Raw genomic sequence first — 19248 nt, 5'->3', positions numbered from 1 at the left:
CCTATTCGTTTTTCGGCCACACTCGGTGATGCTCAGAAGCGGCTCCCGGCCCGGGGGATCCAAGACCCCGAGACGGCCAGAGCGAGCCCCAGGGAGACAGACAGATGCCTTGGGGCGCAGGCCCCCGCGCGCGGCCTCTTCTGGACGCCGCTACCGAAAAGGCTCTGCTTTGGATGCTGTTGGTGAAAAACAGCCGCAAGGTCCCAGAAATAGATCGATCTCTTCTCTGCAGCCCTTCCTGAATCCTAAACACCTGGCCCTTAGCCCAAAGATATTTTGGCGCGTGAGCTGCACGAGGACCCCACCCCTTCCGACATTTCAAGTGGCAAACCTTACCTGTGCTTCTCTGAATCTTGCACAAATGTACCTGAGCAGAACGGAAGCTATCGAAAGGCTTCTTAGATCTGCTTCGAGGCTCTCTCGTCCTCTGGGAGGGCCCCTGCATGCTTGTAGAATAAAACCCCTTGCTTTCGCATGGCCTCTGCCTCCTGGAGTCGTTAGAGGGGTGTGTGTGCAACTCCCGACCTTATCAAGTGACCGACTGATGGAGAGCCTAGAAGTGCCGGTGGTGGGACTGCCGATGTGGAGCTACTGTGACAGTGGATGAGGCTTTTAGTGTCGCGCAGTATGATGCCTGCCAGTATGACTGGCAGTGCTGGGCATTACCATCAGTGCAATGTGGCGGCACTGTATAATAAAGCAGTGTTGCGTTATGTGATGGTGTGTGTACAGCAGTACTGTACGGTGGTGTGATTGTATAGGTCTATACAGAGTGGTATATAATGAGTATTGTATGTTGTAGCACTGTTGTACCCTGTTATAATGCCTGCCGTACAATAACAGGAGGCAGTTTGAGCTTAAAGGTGCAGTAGAGTTCTGTGCAGCAGCAGCTTTGTACACGGAGCAGCATAGGGATGCCATTATGGCCACTATGTAGCAAGTGCAAGAAAGTACCACCACTAGTGGAAGAAAAACCTATCACAAAAGTATGTAATGACACTGGGATACTTATAAAGCAGCCTATTTGGAGCAAAGGAGATTGGGTGCAAGTATAAGTAAAATTCCAGCACTAACCACAATAGCCCAAATCTGGAAACAACCCATGGATAGATAGATGACTGGATAAACAAACTAGGGTACATAGACAATAAAATATTACTTAGCTATAATAAAAGAGATTCATGCAATATACTGCTAGGTGACAATCTGAAAGTATCATGCTGAGTCGATTTAGAGTGAGAGACCTAAACAGAATTAGAAATGATAAAGATGGGTGCTGAAAGGAGGCTAGTGATATGCATGATATCCTTAAGAAATAATATTGCAAATTACAGTGCCTAAAAAGGGGTATGGGGGGAGGGAGGGGGAGAGGGAGAGAGAAAGAAAGGAACGAAGGAAGGAAGGAAGGAAGGAAGGAAGGAAGGAAGGAAGGAAGGAAGGAAGGAAGGAAGGAAGGGAAGGAAGGAAGGAAGGAAAGAAAGAAAGAAAGAAAGAAAGAAAGAAAGAAAGAAAGAAAGAAAGAAAGAAAGAAAGAAAGAAAGAAAGAAAGAAAGAAAGAAAATATATAGTGGAAAGCCTGCAATAGGAAAGGGGGAGAAACTGGGGGCATTGGTGGTGGGAAATGTGTGCACTGAAAATGGTGATTCAATTAAAATTAAATTATCATGGGGGGGCAGAGAGATAGCATGGAGGTAAGGCGTTTGCCTTTCATGCAGAAGGTCATCAGTTTGAATCCCGGCGTCCCATATGGTCCCCGTGCCTGCCAGGAGCAATTTCTGAGCATGGAGCCAGGAGAAACCCCTGAGCACTGCCGGATGTGACCCAAAAACCACACACACACAAAAATTATCATGGGGCCAAAGAGATAGCACAAAGGTAGGGCATTTGCCTTGCATGCAGCCAACCCAGGACGGAGGGTGGTTCGAATCCCACAGCCTGGTATGACCTGCCCCCTCCCCCAAATTATCTACCATATATGAGATCTAAAGAAACATTATGATGGATTAACAAATGTCCAAAGACAAGGGAAACAACACAAGAAGAACTGATCTTCAGTAGGGGATGGGAATAGAAGGAGAAGGAAATATTCAACCGGGAGGCAGTGATACTGAAAAGTGGTTGTTATTGCATGAAACAGTACTCTAAACTACTGTACCAGTGTGCAAAAACTTATTTTTTTTTAAAAAAAGCCTCTTGGGGCCAGAGACATAGCACAGCGGTAGGGCATTTGCCTTAGACACAGGACAGTGGTTTGAATCCCGGAATCCCATATGGTCCGAGCCTGCCAGGAGCAATTTCTGAGCCAGGAGTAACCCCTGAGCGCTGCCAGGTGTGACCCAAAAACCAAAATACATAAATAAAATTAAAAAAAGAGCCTCTCAGAGGCAGACTGGTAGGTGAATGCGAGTCAAGCATTGGGGGAGTGAATACTGGTGAAGGGATTCGTGTTGAAACAGACTACACCTGAACCCCAATCATGAATAACTTTGATTTTAGGGTAACTTTTAAAAATAATGAAATAAAATAAACTTTAGATTGAAAAAGGTAATGAGTAAACTATGAAAAGATGAAAGTCATGAGAAATAGACTGTTGATAGAAAGTTAGAATAATCCAAACTAAGATTAATTAACAGGCAAATAGGTACTAAATGGAGAAAACCCTGAATTTTTCTTTAAAAAATATTAATTTAGGGACTGGAGAGATAGAATGGAGGTAAAGCGTTTGCCTTTCATGCAGAAGGACGGTGGTTCAAATCCTGGCATCCCATATGGTCCCTTTTTGCCTGCCAGAGGCGATTTCTGAGCCTAGAGCCAGGATAATCCCTGAGCACTGCTTGGTGTGAGCCCCCAAAAAAATTTAATTTGGGGGCTGGAGCAGTGGCTCAAGCCATAGGTGTCTGCCTTGCTTGCGCTAGCCTATGACACTCCACGGTTCCATTCCCAGGCATCCCATTTGGTTCCCCAAGCCAGGAGCGATTTCTGAGCATATAGCCAGGGGTAACCCCTGAGTGTCACTGGGTGTGGTGATGGAAAAAAAAGAAAACTATATATATATATATATATATATATATATATATATATATATATATATATATATATATATATATATATATATATATATATATATATATATATATATATATATATAAATTTGTATGAGTTTAACATAAATTCAATGTATTTTTTCCAGTGATAAAAACGAAGTGGATTAAACCAAATGACACAAGGACTGTTCACAAATAAAGTACTTTGATTAGAAAAGGCTGCTGCCTTGCTCCCTGCCTGCTTTCCTGCGTGAGGTAGCCAAGAAGACGACAGTGAACATAACCTCTTTAGGACCCAACACAGGGTAAGCTGTCTCAGCCCAATAAGGGTGGAGACAGAGGAGTGCGGCTGCTCTTCTTTGCATCTTCTAGCCTTTGAACCCCACGACAACACAACACATAGTAAAAAACCACACTACAAGAGTGGCAATGGGGAAACAGCGCAGCACAACACCATGCATAGAGAATGAAGATGACCTGACAAGTACCAGCCACCTAGTTAGCCCCCCAGATAAGGAGTTTAGAGTAGAACTATGGAGGATGTTCACAGAAATCAAGGAAAGCATAGCTCAAGCTGAACAGACCACAAAGACAGAACTCAGAAAACTCCAAACTGAAATAAGAGAACTGAAAAACTCAGTAGAGGAAACTAAAGCCTCAATGGAAAGCCACTCCAACAGAGTAACAGCAGTTGAGGACAGAGTAACAGCAGTTGAGGACAGAGTCAGTGACCTGGAAGATGAGATGCAGAACAACTCCATACAGCAGAAGCAATTGGAAAAGAACCTTAAATCAAATGATCAGACAATGGAAAAAATCCTCAAAGAATGTGAACAGATGAAAATAGAAGTCTTTGATAAACTCAACAGAAACAACATAAGAATCATTGGAGTCCCAGAGACCCAGGAAGAAAATCCCCAGGAAGAAGCAACAGTCAAGGACATCATTACAGAGAAATTCCCAGAGCTAAAGACTGCATGCAACCAAATCCTGCATGCCCGAAGAATACCAGCTAAAAGAGACCCAAAGAGAAGCACCCCAAGACACATCCTAGTCACAATGACAAATCCCATAGATAGGGATAGAATACTGAAAGCCACAAAATCAAAAAGGGAAATTACATTCAAAGGAGCATCTTTAAGATTTACAGCAGACCTGTCACAAGAAACCCTCAAGGCCAGAAGGCAGTGGTGGGAGATAGTGACAAAACTCAACGAAATGAATGCTTCACCTAGAATAATGTACCCAGCCAGACTCACTTTCAGGTTTGAAGGAAGTATACATAGCTTCACAGATAAACAGCAGCTCAGAAACTTTACAGACTCAAAACCAGCCTTAAAAGATAAGCTGAGAGGTCTACTTTAAAACAAGACAAGCCTAAAGACGCATCAAACTTCCACACGAAGATGGCTCTAAATCCCATGACAATTATCTCTCTCAACGTTAATGGGCCAAATGCACCAGTTCAGAGATACAGAATGGCAAGATGGATCAAAAAGCTGAATCCAACGTTCTGCTGCCTACAAGAAACAAATCTGAATAGTCAGGCTCAAAATCAAAGTTGCAAGCACACATCAGGATGGAAGAAGGGACCTACATAAATAAGGTTAACGACAGCTTATAAAATTAGACAACGATGAACAAAATTTAAATTAAAAAATTAACAAAATAAGTAGGCAGAAGGAAGTAACAAAGCTTAGAGCAGAAATTAATGAAGTGGAAACCCAAAAAACAATCCAAAAGATCAATGAAAGCAAAAGTTGGTTCTTTGGAAAAAAAAAAAAAACAAGATTGATAAACCACTAGCAAAATTCACAACAAAAGGGAGAGAAACTTAATAAACCAGATTAGAAAAGGGGGAGGCCACTACAGATACAGCGATCCAAAGGATAATCAGACTACTTTGAGAAACTACCACGAAACATGAGATCCTGGACGAAACGGGAGAAAAAAATAAAAGACGTTGTTGTAATAATGCCCATTGTTGTAATAATGCCCAGAGATGATAGAGATGAGGGCCGAAAGACTGGCTCACTATATGAATGCAGTTAAGAGAAATGACTACACTAAGAACTACCATGACAATGTTGATGAGTGAGTGAAGTAGAATGTCTGTCTCAAGTATAGACAGAGGGTGGGGGAAAAGGGAGTAGGGGGAACACTGGTGGTAAGAATTTGCACTGGTGAAGGGCGGGTGTTCTTTCTTTGACTGACGTCCAACTACAAACATGTTTGTAATCATGTTGTTTAAATTAAAAGAAAATAAAAGTACTATAATTTAATTTTATTATTTTTTTGTTTTCATTTAAAAACCCCATTTCATGTTTAAAAACAACAGGAAGCCACGTTTCCTTCCTGCTTCTTGGAAGTAAGCAAGTGACTGCCAACATGCAATTAAACAGGTCCTGGAGGAGGAAAGAGTAATAACATGCCAGAGGCCCTGAGAAGCACTCCTGGGCTTTGTAGCCCCATAGAAAAGTGAGACCACCCAATCCATACCTCCCCCCCTCCCAGACTGGCATCTTGGGCACTGAGTGACAAGGCACTGCTCCAGATGATATATCACACTGTCAATTTTCCTCATGAAGAGGAAAACAACATCTTTTCCTTAAATGTAACTATCAGAGGTAAGAGCCACAGGACTTTTATTCATTGTTTAATTTTCTGGCGGAAGGATTTCTTCGATGTGGAATCTAAATAGAAATAAAAATGATACAGTTAGAAGGGATCATACCCTTTTTTTTTTTTTTTTTTTTTTGGTTTTTGGTTTTTGGTTTTTGGGCCACACCCGGCGGTGCTCAGGCATTACTCCTGGTTATCTGCTCAGAAATAGCTCCTGGCAGGCACGGGGGACCATATGGGGCACCAGGATTCAAACCAACCACCTTAGGTCCTGGATCGGCTGCTTGCAAGGCAAACACCACTGTGCTATCTCTCCGGTTCCGGGATCATACCTTTTTATGGGGTAAGGGCCTTCAAGTGATGCTCAGGCCATTAATTCTTTTTTGGGGGGGGCCACACCCAGTGATGCTCAGGGGTCACTCCTGGCTATGTGCTCAGAAATTACTCCTGGCTTGGGGGACCATATGGGATACTGGGGGATGGAACCACCGTCCATCCCAGGTCAGCCTTTTGCAAGGCAAACGCCCTACCACTGTGCCAAGGCTCCAGCCCCAACCCCATTAATTCTTGACCAGCCAGGTGACAGTTCATTGTATGGGCCCTAAGGTGCCAGAGACTACCAAGGCCACGCTGGCGGTACTTGGCCTACAGGGCTACACCCAGCAATGTTTGATATACCGTATAATAGCAGAGAATGAACCAGGATTGGTTGCATGTCATTGCAAGATCTTTCTGCCCAGAAAGGAACCATATTTTTATGAAGTCCATAATATCGAACTATTACTACTACCGAGATCAGCATGTTTTTGGTAAAAATAGGACTAGCTTAAATTACGATGACTGAACACTGGACTAGAAGCTATTACATTAAAAACTGGGCTGAGAAAGTGGTATCCTGGTTACAAACTATTTTTTTATTTTTCCTGTAAGTATAGAAAATGGAAGGAAGTCAGAAAGACCCAACACTTCTGCTAATATCAATAGCCTAACACGGGGCGGGAGAGATAGCACAGCGCTGTTTGCCTTGCAAGCAGCCGATCCAGGACCAAAGGTGGTTGGTTCAAATCCCGGTGTCCCATGTGGTCCCCCATGCCTGCCAGGAGCTATTTCTGAGCAGACAGCCAGGAGTAACCCCTCAGCACAGCTGGGTGTGGCCCAAAAACCAAAACCAAAAAAAAAGCCTAACACATTTTTAGTTCCAAGGCTCAATGTTATGACCATGTCTACATTCTTCCTTTGGTGCTGCTTATAAGAGTATGTGCCTGACACCAAACTTACATATTCACTAAGTTGGATTCTTCAAACATGATGCATTGTCAAATTCCTAGCATATAGCTTATTATTTTAAATGTTGTAAAATATAAAATACATGTAATTTAGTTATATGTACAATATATACATATATTTTATATATATTATATGTATATAGCAGGATGGGAAGGCATAGTCAGCAGTGCTTACTCCTGGTGGTTTTCATGAGACTATTTGGTATGGGCTGGAATCAGGGTCAGCCATACACAAGGCCTTGCTCCTGCACTGTCTCTCTGGACCAATTTAGCTAGAGAACACTATATATTACCTGATGGTACTCCCCCAAGTCTTTGCTGAATCATTTCCAGTTGGTGAATATATTCTGTCAAGGAATGTTCTGGATCTTGAGATTGAGTCAGAGATCTTTCTGATCTGGAATTTGGGGATAGACTGGACCTACAAATAAAGCACCACATTATCTCACATCTACTTAGGGTCAAATGGCCATTCATTTTAATGAATCATTACAATGCCCCCAACCATTACCACTGGATAGTGGGGAAATAGTTTTCACTTTCACTTTGAGAAGGGCCAGGTCCTCTGATGCCAGCCTTATAACATGGCCAACTTGTTTTATTTATTTATTTTTTTTTTTTGGTCTTTGGGTCACACCCAGCAGCGCTCAGGGGTTTACTCCTGGTTCTACACTCAGAAATCGCTCCTGGTGGGCCCGGGGGACCACATGGGATTCGAACCATCGTCCTTCTGCATGCAATGCAAATGCCTAATCTCCATGCCATCTCTCCGGCCCCCAACTTGGTTTGAATCCCAGCACCACATGGTCTCCTGAGCAATGCCAGGATATCCCCCAAACTTTACCTTATGTAACTCAAATCCCCCTCATCCCCATCAGATTACTTTTTCAGTGAAAGGAGTTAATAAAGCTGTAGATTATAGATCTCTCTGAACTGCCAAATAGGTTTAAGTATACATATTATGTCATGCAGTAAAAAAAAAAAAAACCTTTCCCAGAGGAAAGAGATGAAGTAGAGTCAACCAGGGCCTTACTTATCGCTATGTGGTATGTGCATGTATAAATCTGTGTGCAGGCACGTGCCTGTGTGTGAATGAAAGACGATGCCATGTGACTGCACCCCAATTCAGATGGCTTGCCACCTGTGCCAAATTGCTTAGGACATCCATTGTGATGGCGAGTCTGCAGCCTAGAGTAGCCAGTCTAAAGCTATAGCTCACCTTTCCCTCCTCCTCCGTAGGAAAGCTCTAGGCACAGAATCCCTGCTGTGGCTCGAAGATACATCCCGGGTTGGTGGGGAGTCACTGCTCTCAGGGGGAGACTCTTGGTGCTGGGGCATTAAGAATTCTTTTCACAGGTGATTTCATAACAAAAAGATCATGGAAGAAAAACAAAAGATTTTAGTAGGAAGCATCACTGAAACTTAGAATTCCATAGGACATCTTTTAAGGATTAACAAACGATTTCAGAATGTTAAAATTACCTTTTTTTTTTTAAGCTTTAGAAGAACCCAAGTTTGGAAGACCTGCATTTTACTACTCCAGAAGGATGTCCCTCAGCTCTGCATTGTTACAGTACATTGCATTGTTATAGTACATTCCTCCAGTTCTCTGGGGATTTCTCCCCACCTCTAAGGAGTTGGCTTTGGACCTGGTTTTTGTTTGGTTTTGCGGCCAGACATGGCTCTGCTCAATATCACTCCATAACAGCACAAGGTAGGGGCCGGCGAGGTGGTGCTAGAGATAAGGTGTCTGCTTTGCATGGGCTAGCCAAGGAAGGACCGTGGTTCGATCCCCAGGTGTCCCATATGGTCCCCCCCAAGCCAAGGGCAATTTCTGAGCGCTTAGCCAGGAGTAACCCCTGAGCATCAAACGGGTGTAGCTCAAAAACCAAAAAAAAAAAAAAGCACAAGGGACACTATAGCAAGCACCCTACTTACTGTACTTTTGCTCCAGCCCCTAGGCTCAGGACTTGGAAGATCCCCAAGGAACTGAAAGAGGTTCATATCTGATAATTTCAAGACAGAAGTGCCAGCACACAAACATCACAACTTAGGGATTCACAGGAAAGCCACAGAGGAAAGTGCCTGACTTTAGAGCTCCTCCCTTGGAGGGCATAGAACTTGATGCTCTGAGCCAGGACATAGGAGGAACTTGACATGAAAGACCCTTTTATGCAGGAAAGCCTTATCAGCCCATGAATCTAGTGCCTATATTTATTCAAATATTATGTTGCTGAGTCATTTTCCTTTAGAGAAGCAGATAAGCTATGATCTTCAAAACCTCTGTTCCTCTGACAAGGCTAGGAAAGGGCAAGTTTGAGAATTGAAGTCCCACCTGGGCGCGAGGATCTGCTGGGTATCAAGGCTCCTTTCCGACCCACTTCTTGCCATTTCTTAACCAGAAACCGCAATCTACAAAAAAAAAGATGGGGGCTTGAAAAAGGGTTGGGGAGATAGTACAGAGGTAGGCACTTGCCCTGCAAATGACTGACTGGGGTTTGATCCTCAGCACCACTTATGATCCTCCAAACCCTGCTAGGAGTAATCTTTGGGCTTACCCAATATTGACACAAAAATAAAAAGAAAACTCTTCAAACTTAGAAAACTTAACCGAATGCAGAGTTTTCATTATTCATTTTTTAAATGGTCAACATTACAAACACACTCCAGAAAGAAAAGTTAGGTGCCTTGCACTATCTGTCCTAGTCCCCAACAGGCCTCCATTCAGTGACGCTTGGGCTCTACCTTAAGATGGCAATCACCACCCTGACAGCGGTTCTGAACTTTGTGAAAGGACGAGAGATCACTCTCCTGTCTGCTTTAGAAGGAAATACTCCCAGGTGAGCAATCATGGAGAGTGTTTCCTGCTCAGAGTCCTGGAAGCCACCGATGAGCAGTAACAGATACTTCTTCTGGTAAATCAGAGCTTTCCTAAAGCTCTCTGCTCTCAGGTAATGCAGGTACAATTTCTCCATCTGAAAAAACACAGCAGCACTTAATCACTAAAGAGAGATTATCCTGCAAGATTAACCTTATCCTAGCCACCAGCACCAAGGGCTTTGAAAGGAGCCAGGGAATGGCTTGACTAGCTAGTGGCATGCACTCCTCCCAAGTGGGTAGCAGGTAACTCCCTTAGCACTGAACACTCAGGCCCACGTTGCTAGTGGCGAAGAGCTGGCTCTGGCCCCTCATAAAAAGAACAAAAACGGGCCAGAGAGATAGCATGGAGGTAAGGTGTTTGCCTTGCATGCAGAAGGACAGTGGTTTGAATCCCGGCATCCCATATGGTCCCCTGAGCCTGCCAAGAACAATTTCTGAGCTTAGAGCCAGGAGTAACACCTGAACTCTGCCGGGTGTGACCCAAAAAAAAACAAAAAAAGAACAACAACAAATGAACTATTGGGGCTGGATCGATAGTATAGTGGTAGCACATTTGCCTTGCACGTGGCTGACCCAGGATGAACCTGTAGCCAGGAGTAATCCCTGAGTGTCACCAGGTTTGGCCCAAAAACAAAAATTAAAAAAAAAATTAACTATCAAGGAACCAGGGTTCTTTCCTCAGCAAAGATCAAGTGGCCACAGGATGATCTTGCTGACCAGCTAGAACAAAGCCACCAAGAGCCCCACAACCTGCCCACTGAGAAGGGCTCTCAGGACGGGTCCACAAGGAAAAACATGGGTGGGGTGCTAGGTGAGACGCTGGGATAACAACAAAAGGCTGGTGTCAAAACTACTCTGTAGCTGTACTCAGTGGGCCTGTGACTGGCAGGCCAGGGCCTGAGGCTGACGGCTGCCCAGCACAGAGGAGCATCACTCATCACCCTGACCCTTGAACTATGCAAAACTGGATTGAGTATCCAATCAGCTGCTCCCTGGTGCATACTCAGGCCAACCTGCCTGTCAGAGTAGATATAAATGGACCATGATGACCACAAAGCATAGGAGACCAAGCCTACATTGACAGGCATCACGAGAGAGGCGGTAGGGATTTTGAAGTATTCAAGCCCTGGGGAGAAATGTCCCAGACACTGCAGCTATGGGATCATGAACAGGAAAAACTCATGTCCAGTGGGCACTGACAGTTGAGAAAATAGGCTTGGAGCATATGAGCATACAGGAACTCTTGTGAGTCGCCCTCTGTGTGTTTAAGACCCTCTTAACTGCCGTCCCAAGATGCCCTGAGAAACAGGTGCCTAGCAGGCTCCACTGCCCAGCCCGCCCCCGGCAAGGCCTCACTTTGAAGCTGCCAGAGTTGGTGTCTTCACTGGGGCCGGAGACCCGAGCTCCTGGCTCTGAGTGCTGGGAAGAGCTCTGCAGAGCCGACTTGTCGAGCTTCCGCGCAGACTTGTCCGACCTCTAAAAGGAATCACAAACAGCACCATGTTCTTACTTAGAACAGTGCAAGGTATCTCCTAGCCCTGGGTTCCCAAAGGCCCTGCTACAACTGTCAGCACCGCACAACCGCTGCATGGTTACGACCTATGGCAAAAGCTACTCTTCCTGCTGCACCAGGTAAGGCTGGGAAGGGGGAGAGGCAGATGTACACGAAGATTGCACCAGTCCCGTCCTTTCTTAGCCTCTTTCTAATGGGTCCAATTTGTCAGATACTATTATTACTCCTCTTCTGGGTTACACCTGGTAGTGGGGGGCGGGGTATATGCTCCAGAAGGTGCTCAGGACACCAAGTGGTGCTGAGGAAAATACCTGAACTTCCCTGATGCAAAACATGCACTCGGGCTACAGAGGATAGGGTGCTTGCCTTGTATGCAAGCCAGGATGGGTTCAATCCCTGGCATTCCCTATGGTTCCCCAAGCACCATCAGGAATTAAGTCCTGAATGCAGAGCCAGGTGTGGGACCTCAGAGCCCAGCCTCCCGCCCTAGATGTGGGACCTACGCTCAGAGCACAGCCTTTCAGCAGATGGTGCTTTAGGGTCTTCTCCAGCTTGGACACAGCCCGACACAGTTCTGCCTTCTCCTCAGCCACTGTGCTAAGTGTCTTCCGCAAAGACTCGTTGTCACTCAGCAAAACATCCACCAGCTGGATGTGCAATCCTGCTGTCATTTTCTTCTGATGGAAAGAAGAGAAACACTATCAAGTTCTGCTGAAAGGCACATGGTCCAACTGTCACTGTACTGCTTATTTTCTGGGACCAGGATTCTATTTACAAACTGGCTGTGATCAGGGATTCCTCCTGGCTCTGCACTCCAGGGTCACTCCTGGCAGGGCTCGAGGGACCAAATGCCTTACCCAATGCCCTATCTCTCCAGTAGGACTATGATTTCAAACCTGTCTGGGGTTCAGAGAGCCTTGTGGAGTGTCTGGAACTGGGATGCAAAGGACATCAAAGCATGTTTCTTCTCAATTCTCTGCAGAGTTGAGCTGACAACATAAGCCAACTCCCACCTCCATGTCACCTCCAGTCACCGAGGTGACTGGGGACCATCAGCAACGGGCCCCACGCAGAAGTTCCTCTTGAGAGCACCCTACTCACACAGCCAAAACCCTTCACCCCACAATGGTCATGAGGCTCTGGGCAGTCCCAGGTGAACAGGGACAGACATGAGAGTGGTGCCTCCATATAACCTGGTTCCACCCACCAGGCGTGAGGAACTGACTGACACCAAGGACAACAGCTGCAGCGAAGGGGTTCTAAGGGGCTCATGATTCCCGGGGTGTCCAGTAATCTCACTTGTAGCGATTCTCAAATAAGGGACAGAACAGCTGGGCCAAGTCCTTATTGTTGAAGTGCCCTACCGAAAATGGACAGACAGGAGCCCCAAGCAGGAGTGGCCCGCGGGAGGCAGGAAACGGAAAAGGCAGCAGGCGCTACTCACAGGGGAGGGGCTGGGTGCAGTCAGCTCGGACTTGAGTTCCTGCAAGGTGCAGAGCAGGGATGCCACTGCCTTCTCGTTGGAGGACGTCCAGTCATGAATGGTCCTGCAAGCAGGTATTTAAAGGCACTTGTCACTTGCTATTTTGGGAGGTCTCCCTAGAGGTTTGGGGTTCCCAAGGTTACTGCCTGGCAGTGCTCAGGAAGCCACACAGTTTGAGAAGAAGTCTGGAATCTATGCAGGTCAGCCATGGGCTCCTTCCAACTCTGGGCCACTTCCCTGGCACTAAGCAGGTATCTGAAAGGTCTGGAGTGTTGGCAGAAACTCTGCTTTGGGGACAAGCAACCAGTATGTGCAGTGTCCCATGGCCCTGGGAAGACCGTGAGGGGCACTCCATGAGGTGCATCCCGGAGGCAGGATTCCATAGTGCAGGGGTGAGGTTCTGGGTGGCCTGCACTGTTCCCTGTCAGGAAACTGGGCAGGAACCCCCGTGCTCAGCAATGTGCTGCTCTAGGGGCAGGTCCAACCATACAAGGGCTCTTGGAACCCAGACTCTCTTGGCTCTGGCCATGTGGGTGGCCACCCCAGGAGGTCTGGGGAAGGTGAAGAAGGTGGACACAGACTCCTGGCTCTGACCTCCATAGCATGAGTTCCTCTCTGGGAGGAGGACAACGAGCCAGCTGGGCACACGTCAAAGAACCTGGTTTATGTTCAAAAATAAAAACTCCCAACTTGGTCACTATCCTTGAGAACACAGTTGCCCATGCCTCCATCCAAACACGGGAAGGGCAATGAACTTTTATGAAAAAAGGCACCTGGGGACTGGAAAGATGCTGTATGAGCTATGGCATGGGCCTCCTGAGTGACCCTGGGGTGTTTGTCTCTGTCTCCAATACTGCACATTCACACTCCCACTGACATACTCGCATACAGTCACACACACATACACGCACAGTCTTTCTGCACGTATAGTATCACTATGTGCAACCCTGGTGGGCTTCACTGGGAGGAACGTCTAAGACCCTTGAGAAGCACCGGAGAGGAGCAGTAGCCCACAAAGACCCTGCTCCTAGAGTGCCCAAGCTCCAGGGTTGAATGCGACGGTGCCACACCTGTCCAAGGTCTGGTTGATGAAGCTGGTCAGTAGCCCCGCGGCACACAGCAGCTGCTGCCGGATCCTCTCCAGGCCCTGCCGCTCCGACTGCACCCCGGGCTGCGTGGCCCCCTCTGCCTGCAGCTCCCCCACCGTCCGCTGAAGCTGTTTCATCTTGTGCTCGTTGCGCTGGCACTGCAGCTCCAGCTCTCGCTGTAGTGGCGGCAAGACACAGAAAGACCATTGCAAGTGCTCCAAGGATGCCTCGCCCCAGAACTGGGTCCTGACCCTGGGGCCACCCCCAGCAGCTCACACAAGGCATTCCGTTCTCCACATGGAGTAAGGAGCGTCCCACAGCCAGATGCCACACACCTAAATCTCAGAGATTGTCAGGCCCTGACAAGTCCTGGAGTGAGGAAAGATCCTGAGATGAGGAAATCGGATTGAGCCCTAGTCCAAGTTCTGGGCCCATGAGACAAACGACAAAAACGCACAGGCGCACACACCACAGAGATGCATGAATTCAAATTCACACACACTACTCACTCATATATTCACACAATTGTTCATACAGTCTTGTGAGGTGTACTCTTTTCCCGAACGCCCTAAACTTTCTATTGAAATTTTAATATAACCTGGATGGTCAGACTTGCCCACACCTGGGATGAGCAGGGATATCTTGAATAAAGAATAATAGTTTGTCTGGGAGGAGGGAAAAGAGACAGAGGGAGAGAGCAAAAGGAGGAGCAGACAAGAAGCTGCTTGGAGTAAGCTGAGTGTAGAAGCCATTCGAGAAAATGCACATGGCGGATAGGACGGATAGGGTCATGGAATAAACCAAGTTGACTCCGATGAATCTCTGACTGCTTGTGATTGTTTCTACGTCATTATCCCGCACCTCAGACCCACGGGCCATAGGGGCTACAGGTGCCATGCCTTGCTGAGAAAGGCCTCACCCCAACACTAGGACTCTATATTTTTTTTTTTTTTTTTTTTTTGGTTTTTGGTTTTTGGGCCACACCCGTTTGACGCTCAGGGGTTACTCCTGGCTATGCGCTCAGAAGTCGCTCCTGGCTTGGGGGACCATATGGGACACCGGGGGATCGAACCGCGGTCCGGTCCGTCCTAGGCTAGCGCTGGCAAGGCAGACACCTTACCTTTAGCGCCACCGCCCGGCCCCTATATTTTATATTTTATAATTAAAGCAACACACTCTCATTCTCATACTCATAGGCACATCATGCTTTCCTGTGCAAATGGTCCAGCTCAGGAGAACTGGCCCCATGAACCTCAAGTCACTGGAAATCCAGCCTGAGGCTTAAAAAGCTTAAGGCAGCAGTGGTCCTTGGCTGTAGACAGAGTATGGGGCCACAGACACCCAGTGCCCTGAGACAGATTCCCAGTTGGGTGCACAGCCCAGCTCTACAGGGAGACAGAATAGGAAGAAGAGTAGGGGATCCTGGGTGGCCTCAGAGACGAGGCAGGACTCCACTGGGGAGACACCTCTGAGCCAGAATCAGGACATCTGTTTTCCCCTGAACATGAGCTGAGCTCAAACTCAAAACAGGGCACCTCAGCACCCACTTCCTCGAGGAAGCTGACAGTGCAGGGCCACAGAGGTGAGATAGAACAACGGGCTTGGCTGAAAACCGGAGAGTTTGGGCAAGTTCACCAAAAGGAAAGACGGGGTGGAAACATACAAGCCACCAACCCTGGGACCACTCAGATGGGGGGAGGGCCTTCAGCTCCTACCCCACAAGCTCTCCCTTGATGGGTGTTTACTATGGGACCACCTGACCCAAGAGCGCCTGAGTGACCCCTAGGAACTGGCAGGGGGCAGCATACACAAGGCTCAGCCGCCTCAGGGAGACTGTGGGAAGCAGGAGAGAGAGAGCTACAGGTTGCAGCTCTGTGTTGGTGTGCCGAGAATGCTCCAGAATTAACTGCAGTAATGCTGAGCTCTGAGGATACATCACTGAAATCATAGCCAAGATGCTACAACAGAAATCAAAACCCGTAATAACACACCAGCTGTGTACGACTCATACACAGATCCAGTGGATTCACCCCGAGAAAGCCCAGATGTGAAAGTTATGTGCACGACTCAGCACAGCAAACACAAGCACAAGTCCCAAGATCCCCAGACTCAAAGTCTTGCATGCAGATGACGACGAGTGGGATTTCCTCCGATGACCCACAAGTTGCCCACAATTTGCTCCTAGAGAGCCTGAGGCTGGCTGCTGCCCCAGTCAGGAAACAGCAAGATGCAGGCCCTTACCACTGACCAGGCAACCCGGCAGCAAGAAGGAAGCTGTGTTTCCTACACTGAACAGAAACTCTGATAGGAAAACCAGGTTTAAGAAACAAGCTGGAAAAGGCTGGTGCTCGTGAGTAAGATCAACCCAGAAGAACAATGGTCAGGAAAACAACAAAAAAAATAGGAAAAAGAAAATGATTCCACTTAGAAAACAAAAGCATTAAAAATCATGTGAAGAAAATGGTAAAGGAAGTGCGAACTTATCCTCTAACAAACAGGTTCCCACTTCCTGAAGAACTCCCACTGCTCCGAGCCACCTTGACCCAAATCCCAACAGCTTCTCGGAAGAAGCAGCATAGCCACCCTGGCTGCCCTCAGCCTGGAGCGAGGCTCTGCGGCCCAGCAGCTTCCGGTCGGAAATTCACTACCAACCCAGTGACCGCCACTGCCCAGGGAGGCCCTTGGGCACGAGCTGTGGCTCTCACCAGTTTCTCCTTGTCTCTCTGCCACTGCTGCCACTTGTCGCTGTCGCCCGGGCTCGGTGGGGCGTGGCTGTGGGGGGGCCTGCGTCCCTGCCGTTCTCTCCGTTTCCCGTGCAACTGCTCTAGCTCTGCCTGCACTGTCTGCAGTGGACCTGGCGGCTCCGGCTGCTGGGCCTCCACGGCGGCCCTCAGCACCGCACTCACCTCCTTCTCCCTCTGCAGCTCCGCGCAGCGCCTCTGCACCTCGGCCTGCAGCCGCTGCTGTGTGCGCACGGCCTGCTGCTGCGCCTTCTGCAGTGTGGCCTGCAGCTCCCGCACCCGGGCCTGCTCCTCCTCCAGCTTCTGCAGCAGGGCCTGCTGCGCCTGCGTTTCCTGGTGGGCGCAGACCTCCTGGGCCCTGCGGCTCAGCTGCTCGGTCAGGAGGCGCTCATGCTGCAAAGCCTCAGTCAGCTCCTGCGCGCGGCCCCTCTCAGCCTCCAGGCTCTGCTGCAGTTGGGTCAGGCGGCCCCGCTCCTGGGCCAGCAGCGCCTCACAGCGCGACGCCTCGATCCGCAGCTCCTTCTGGAGGTTGTCCTTGGCCGTCTGCTCGTGCTTCAAAGCCACACACAGCCGGTTACTCTGGGCGAACTGCTTGTCCAAGGACGCCTTTAATTCCTGCACCAGGAAAACAAGGTGGGAAATTCAACAGGAGAACGAAGAGCGATGGCCAGGCACGAGCTCTTATTGGGAGCACCCAATAAGCTGAGACCCTGGTTTCTGGATCTCCACGGAGAGAGAAACAGCAACCCCGTCCCCAGCTTCTGATTCCATTTCTCTTTTTAGTTTTTGGGTCTCACCCTGTGGTGCTCAGGAGTTACTCCTGGCTCTGCACTCAGATATTGCCCCTGGCTGGCTCCAGGCACCATATAGGGGGCCAGAATTCAAACTATCGTCTGTCCTGGATCAGCTGCTTACAAAGCAAACTCCCTACCACTGTGCTATCTCTCTGGCTCCTTCTAACTCCATTTCTATCGTGCACCCAGCACCACCCACAGCAACGCTCCCGCCACAGGAAAAGATGAGATGTCACTGTAAACACACACCTCCTTGCTGTGAGCAGCACTGGCCAGAGACAGGAGCATATGCCACCCCATCCGGATCCTCTCCCCCACGCCCAATCTGGCCCCTGGGCTTAGACAGCGTCACCCTAACTGGGAACGTGAGATAATACACAAGCCCAGGAGCCAGAAGACACTGTCTGACAGAGCAAACATACAACGCAGCCTGCTGGGGGCAGTGGGAGTGCTCGGTACCTCCAGACTCCGGGTGTTCTGACCCTCCATGTGCAGGTGGCGCTGCCGCTCCTCCTCCAGCTGGCTCTGCAGGGCGCTCTCCAGCCCTCGCTGACTCTCTAGCTCCGTCAGCGCTGCTCGCAGCTCCTTTTCCTTCCCATCCAGCACACGCCTGGAGGGGGACACAAGTTGGCACCATGCACATTGCAGACGTGGCCCTGCTGTTCCTGAAATGTCTGCTGACTGGCCCTGTGCTCCAGAACTGTCTGACAAGAGACCCTGGCTCTCCTGAGCCGTGTATTGTGCGCCTGGTACCAGTCTTGAGCACCACCTCACCCGTCCCCACCCCTCCATCCCTGTCCTCAAAACGTCCCCACCAAGCACAGTAGGGCCACACCTCAGTTGCAGGACCTCCTTCTGTACGTCGCTGAGAGACTGCAGCAGCCTTTCATTGTCCTGCCTGCACTCGCACAGCTCTGACTTCAGGGCCTTGGCCACGCTCTGCTCTGCCACCAGAAGCTTCTGAATGGTACTTGCTTTCTCCTGCTCTTCGGTCAGTGTTCTCTGCAGGTCACTTGCTATGCATTTTTCCTGCTCGACCTTATATGCCAGTAACTCAACTGCAAAAATGAGAGAGAAGGTAAATCAGCAGAGCCCAAGACTATGGAAACAAACCTGTCGAAAGTGGGGAGGGGATGAAGTCCTGAGACCCAGAACCTGTATGTTTCTGGGAAGTTACAGGAACATCCCAAAGATAGGCGGGTAGTCAGCAGGCTGACCCACAGGACCGTGCAGGGCACACAGTGCCCCGGAAGCTGCCGGACATATATGACTGTGGGGCAACACCTGCGGTGTGAAGGACCACACCTGAGTGCCTCGAGATCACCCTCCAGGCAACTGGGAAGGGACCCTACTCCTAAACGCTGCATAAAACCCAGGACACATGGGGTATGCAGCCTGAACAGGGTTGGGGACACGGGTCACATTACTAACAGCAGCAAACCGGCAACTAAGAGCCAGAGCACCAAACCAGGAAGAGGTTCAAGAAAGTGAGTGAGCCCCAGATCCAACCTATGCACGCATGGCCCCAGTACCACTGCAGTGGGCCCGAAAAAGCATTTGGCATGGCAGACAAGGGGTTTCCTGTTGTGTTTTGTGAGTGGGGATGGGGAGGGCCCGAAACCTGGCAGAGTTCAGGGCTCTCTTGGTTTTGCACTCAGGGATCACTCCTGTTCACTTGGAGACCATAGGGAATATCAAGGGTCAAACCTGGGTTGACTTTGTGCAAGGCAAGGACCAACCCCACAACAGAGTTGTCTAGATCAACAGCACAAAGGCAGCTCCTGCTCCAGCATGGCC

At 48.6% G+C, this 19248-nt stretch overlaps 1 protein-coding gene across 1 annotated transcript in view; it reads right to left on the bottom strand.

Moving 5' to 3' along the window:
* Positions 1-5313: 5313 nt before the first annotated feature.
* PCNT (pericentrin) overlaps positions 5314-19248 on the bottom strand; it is a 54913-nt gene continuing 40978 nt past the window's right edge. Inside the window, exons 33-44 of the mRNA XM_049785459.1 lie at positions 18287-18509; positions 17911-18061; positions 16823-17272; positions 13899-14092; positions 12790-12892; positions 11849-12022; positions 11189-11308; positions 9698-9927; positions 9288-9364; positions 8172-8298; positions 7246-7367; positions 5314-5737 (exon numbers count right to left, since the gene is read on the bottom strand). Coding sequence (XP_049641416.1) covers positions 5694-5737; positions 7246-7367; positions 8172-8298; positions 9288-9364; positions 9698-9927; positions 11189-11308; positions 11849-12022; positions 12790-12892; positions 13899-14092; positions 16823-17272; positions 17911-18061; positions 18287-18509 — 2015 coding nt within the window. The 3' untranslated portion in view covers positions 5314-5693. The remainder of the gene's footprint in view (positions 5738-7245; positions 7368-8171; positions 8299-9287; positions 9365-9697; positions 9928-11188; positions 11309-11848; positions 12023-12789; positions 12893-13898; positions 14093-16822; positions 17273-17910; positions 18062-18286; positions 18510-19248) is intronic.

The sequence above is a fragment of the Suncus etruscus genome, chromosome 13 (genome assembly GCF_024139225.1).
Source record: "Suncus etruscus isolate mSunEtr1 chromosome 13, mSunEtr1.pri.cur, whole genome shotgun sequence".
NCBI classification, from domain to species: domain Eukaryota; kingdom Metazoa; phylum Chordata; class Mammalia; order Eulipotyphla; family Soricidae; genus Suncus; species Suncus etruscus.
Note: the sequence above shows the minus strand (reverse complement) of the source record. Positions and strands in the feature narration are given on the sequence as shown.